The sequence below is a fragment of the Cyprinus carpio genome, chromosome A8 (assembly GCF_018340385.1).
Source record: "Cyprinus carpio isolate SPL01 chromosome A8, ASM1834038v1, whole genome shotgun sequence".
Taxonomy (NCBI): domain Eukaryota; kingdom Metazoa; phylum Chordata; class Actinopteri; order Cypriniformes; family Cyprinidae; genus Cyprinus; species Cyprinus carpio.
The window spans coordinates 25233734-25239199 of NC_056579.1; the positions used below are offsets into that span (position 1 = coordinate 25233734).

At 35.1% G+C, this 5466-nt stretch overlaps 1 protein-coding gene across 2 annotated transcripts; it reads left to right on the forward strand.

The window, feature by feature from the left end:
- The first annotated feature begins 292 nt into the window (after positions 1-292).
- On the forward strand, positions 293-4585 carry selenok (selenoprotein K). Of its 2 annotated transcripts, none has more exons than XM_042762934.1 (4): positions 293-398; positions 1010-1100; positions 4262-4339; positions 4430-4585. In XM_042762934.1, the coding sequence occupies exons 1-4, from the start codon at positions 380-382 to the stop codon at positions 4545-4547; spliced, it is 306 nt and encodes a 101-aa protein (XP_042618868.1). In that variant the 5' UTR covers positions 293-379; the 3' UTR covers positions 4548-4585. The 2 variants fall into 2 exon arrangements, with proteins under 2 accessions (XP_042618868.1, XP_042618867.1); XM_042762933.1 differs by lacking the exon at positions 293-398 and adding an exon at positions 441-689.
- The last annotated feature ends 881 nt before the right edge of the window (positions 4586-5466 follow it).

Here is a 5466-nt window from a genome sequence, read left to right on the forward strand (position 1 = left end):
AATTCACTCGTCATATAAATCCTTTATATATATATATATATATATATATATATAATTTTTTTTTTTTTTTTTTTTTTCAACAGTATATCCAAACTATTTCATCTTCCAAAAATCTTAAGGCTTTTTAAAACAGGTACATTTATTTAATCGTTTTAATTTGTTTTGTTTTGTATTATTTATTTATTGTTACATACGTCCATAAATGGTGCTTTGCATGTAATGTCACCTCTTTGTATGCAATGTTGATATTCTCTGTACTTTTATCTTTTGTACTTTGGCATTAATAAATAAATAAATAAATAAAACGTCACAACCGAAAACTGACGCCATTGCGCAGTACCGGAAGAGAAGCCTAGTTTCCGGTTAAGAAGCAGTGACGATGGTTTATGTATCAAATGGTGAGTGCTGAAAACAACTGTTGTTTTGTTAAGAATAATAGTTTTATTTTTGCTGACAAAACTGTTCCTTTCGTATTATATACAGTACATTGTCATACGCGACTACATATGTAATTTAGCCTCATTTTCTTACGCCAGCCAAGAGCTAATATATCGATTATTTCAGTTTTTGTCTTGATATGACGCCTTATTTTTGTATGAATTATCGATTCGACCCGGTCTGACCAACATTTGGTTTTGTTAATATTACAATGATAATATCCAGGTTGGGATACTATGAAGGCTTTTATGGTGAATAACGTTACATAGCTCGTGAATATTCATTAAATGAAGCTGACGTTCTTGTAATCTTTGTGGGTCGTGAGTTTACACATTCATCAGTCAGTTTGTTCATCCGTTTGCTGACCTGTATCGAAAACACAGCCTCTGCCTTTACAAGCCTCATGTGTTAATATTCATAATAACTCTGTTGGCAGTAGCATGCGTGATTCTGCAGCCTTGCGCTGTAGTAGTCATACCGAGTTGCACATAGTTCGTGTATAATAAGGTATATCTTTTGTTTGGAGCTCGTTTTGTGTGATATTTTTTCTAATATTTCCCTCTGTGTTCAGGTCAGGTTCTGGACAGCAGGACCCGGTCCCCGTGGAGCTTGTCTTTCCTGAGCGACCTCTTCTGGGGAGCTGTCGAGTTTATTGGCTTGTTGTAAGTTCATTTTATTTGCATGTTGTCCTATGTTTTCTCTGACCAGCTGGGACAGTAGTTTCAGCTTTTATTTGCCTTGCAAACATTTTCACTGGTCTCACCACGCTGTCGAGTTTATTGGCTTGTTATATACGAGATATATATATAGTATATATTATATTTTATATATCTCTATATATATATTTATTAAGTATTTTATTTTATTAAGTATTTTATATATATATAAATATATATATATTTTATATATATATATATATATTTTATATATATATATATATAAATATATATATATTTTATATTAAAATATATAATATAATATTTTATATATAATATGTAATATATTATACATAATATACTGTATATTTTCCCACTATATATGTAAATATATAATACTGTTTTTTGTATATTATATATAATACTGTATTTCCCACTACATGTAAAGGTTAGCTGGATATTGTGCAGTAACTAAATTCATAAACACACTTTTGCTGGTAAAAAAGGTTCAAAACATTACAGACTGGTCTGTAGTTATCAATACGTTATTATCGATGTGTCCGAGAGTCTCACAAGTCATTTATGCAATTTTGATAAAACCTCATACTGCATATCGTTTGGGATTGTCCTCATACACAGCTATTTTGGATTGAATTCTCTAATGTTATCCATCGCAGTGTGCTCCAGGGTTTCTCTCTGCTTTTTAAGGATGTACTGTTTGGCTTCTTTAATATTCAAAAAGACAAAAATAACGAATATATTATTATTAACCTATTGTTACTTGCAAAATTTCATATTCACCACAGTAAATTCACTCGTCAAAATCCTTTATATATATTATTTTTGAAAAAGAGGTTCAACAGTATATCCAAACTATTTCATCTTCCAAAAATCTGAAGGCTTTTAAAACAGGTAATTTATTTAATCGTTTTAATTTGTTTTGTTTTGTATTATTTATTTATTGTTACATACGTCCATAAATGGTGCTTTGCATGTAATGTCACCTCTTCGTACGCAATGTTGATATTCTCTGTACTTTTATCTTTTGTCATTTCTGCAATTTTGATAAAACCTCATACTGCATACTAGATAATTATGTTGCATACAGAGTATCAGTCTGTGTATTAGTGGGGGTATTTTACACTGACTCTTTCTGCAGGCTAGTGACGATACTGATACTGAAATTATATGGATTTATAACAATACAGAACGTATATTAAAAAAAGACAAAATAATCAGTTAGTATAAGATGAATGTGTTCGTAACAAAAGACGAGTAGTTAACCCTGTTGTAATGTTTCCTTTGTTTTCATTTTGAAGTCATGAAAACTGTATGCACAAGATGTTCCATTCACTGAAGACCTACACATATTGAAAGGTGAAGAGTCATCAGTGTGTGATTTTCTGCAAAATAGCCTGGACTGTCCTGCTTTAATGTCACTAGAAAAACATTTTATTCATAAATTACAACAAGGAACTGATAAGGATATAAAGAATGGTTTTACTGTGAAAATTGTATAATTTGTGTCAAAAGTTAAACTGAAAGGTTTTATATAGCTTATTTGTATAATGTATTATTACAGTTTTATATTTTTATTGTAAATATAGTCATTGATGCTGATATGGCATTAAAAGGATTAGTTTGCCTAAATTGAAAATTTGCTGAAAATTTACTTACACTCAGGCCATCCAAGATATAGCTGAGTTTGTTTCTCTATAAAAAAATTTTTTTTTTTTTTTTTTTTTAGCAGATCTTAATTTTTGAGTGAACGATTGCTTTAATAAATGAATATGCAAGTTACATTATTACGCCAGTAGGTGGCGATGAAATATTCAGAACAAACGCAATGTTACACGTCATTGCTGAAATATATCACAGAAAATCAAACATACAAGTTTGCAAGGCCTTAAAGTATGGATCTACAAGAAGTGAGCATTCTGTCAACTGTCCAGACACTCTCTCACACTTATTTGAGGAATCATTCCTTTCTGGAGCAGAAATGCCACAAGACAGCACACACTCTTAACTTTAACACTTCATAGCCGCGTTTCCACTGTCGGGACAAAAGCGGGCGTGCTAGTGCGTGCCAGGACCAGTCGCGTTTCCACTGTCACTTCCGGCGCTTGATCGTGCCTCGTCAGTGCTTCCTCGGGGACAATGGCCAGGGATTTTTGGCCCGACAAAAACCTTGGACCAAAGCGGGCCAGCTGGGGCTAGAGGAGTGATTATGAACGAAGGCGGAGTTTCTCCGCGTCTGGAGAGTGTCATCGCTGCAGATCATTTCAGAAAGATAACAGCTATAACACCAACATTAAAATCTTTTAAAAATATATTGAGCTCAAAACTCACTTTCAGTCAGCAGCAAGTGTCTTTTTTTAACTTGCTCCGATGTGGATTATAATCACCATACAAGGCAGAAATATTTATAAGCAATTCAGAAGACTCCGCATGCTAGCCATTAACGTTACCATAGTAAATGCGACCATATGAAAAAATCAGACGTCAGCTTCTTATTCTCTATATCACAATGGTGTGTTTATTTAGTTACATATTTTATCTGTCATAAGTCTCGTCTCGAGAGTTTAGCGCCGCGTAGTCTATGTCATAAAAATATAACAATGTTTTTTGTTCGGGAGCTTTTATAAAAATATAGAAATGATTATTCTTTCTAAATGTGATGTATAAAGGCTACTGTGACTACAAATGAACAGAAACAGACTCGACTGAATAAGCAGGCTATGTTCATAATGCATTATTTCTGTGACTTAATTTTCAATCCTGATAAATTAATTCATTATGAATAATGTATCACTTATTATAGTAAAACATTGATGCTTTTGGATTTAAATATTTAACAAAGCATGCCAACAAACGTCCGCTTTTATCATGTTCGTTTCGTGATCGCGCTAGTTCCAGTGACTTCTTTCATATTAGTTTTCTGATAACTTCTCGTTGTTGGGGAAATGATGCGCAGCGGAGCTTCTGGCCCGAGTGTGGAAACACAGCGCTCTTTTGGCCTCGCTGCTACAGAGCCGAGGCTATTAGCCCCCCCCGGCCCGTTTAAAGCACTGGCTCGCACTGGCCCAACAGTGGAAAAGCGGCTAAGAGGTGTGATCTCATCACTAGGAGCACTGCTCAAACTAATGATCTATATAATGTCTTTACAGCTTCCAGACTCTCGTTCAGCCGGATCGGTCTAAAGATGGACACAGCAGTGCATCGTCTCGTTTCAGTGATGGCAGAGGGTACGTCTCAACCCTTCATCTGCAGAACCACTGCGTGTTTAGTCATGACGTGATCAGGTTTTCTGTGTTTACACTGTGATCTTCTTGCAGTCCTCCTGGATTCCCTGGGCGCAGACGGATGGGTAGAATAAACCACGGTGCAGGTCCCACCCCTCCTCCTATGGGCGGAGGAGGATGAGGAAGGTTAGTACGAGCGAAGAACCTGTAGAACAACCTGACACAAACTCACTGAGAGGAATTCATCAAGAATAACCATTTTTATTTATTTTTCAGTTAGTAGAATGCGTATGTATGCAGGCGCACAGGGGTGTGACGCGCTGGTTTTAGGCTGCATGCCGCTCAGATAGGGCTCCGTCGCAGACGCGCACTCAGTACGGCACACTCCTCTTCCTACGGCTGCCGCTGCTGTCAAGCAGTTTCTTGACGTTACTCTGGGAATTCCTTGTCTGAGGGGCCAGAGTGACTGATCATGGCAGCCAAACCCCAGCCGCCATCACAGAAAAGCCAGCACTCTCTCACACGTTTTTTTTTAGTAATATCTTCCGAAATATATGTTGTAGTGGATGTTGTATGTACACTTTGCATCAATAAAGTAAGTTTTAATGATGATCTTTGTGTTCAATCTGAATTTCTACAGTCAACAAAGTCTGAAAATATCAGGTGAATTTCTATAGTGATTTTTATAGTGCTGTTTGAGTGCAGTTTGTATAAATGAGCTTTTAAAGATTTTTAGTCAGGAATAACATTAATTACAGACAACACAGTAAATTCTGTCAGTACTCTTCAAGTTACTAAATAATGCTAAATAGTAATTAATTGAATGAATATTAAAATTATTAAAGTGAATTTTATTTTGTTCACTATATGAAAAAAAAAAAAAAAAAAAAAAAAACTGAGAGAACTGACCATTACAAAAACAGGAACTTGCATTCTAAATACATAGACATTATTATGGAGTTGGTCCCGTCTTTGCCGCTACAGCTTCTGGGAAGACTTTTGGAGTCAATCCTAAATTTAAAAGGAGTAATGTGATCTCTCCTTCTTGCTCCCATCAAAAACCTTGCTGCTGAATTTTGAATTTTGCTTGAATCAGCAAGCGGGTTCACGCAGTCTTTAAGAATTATAAT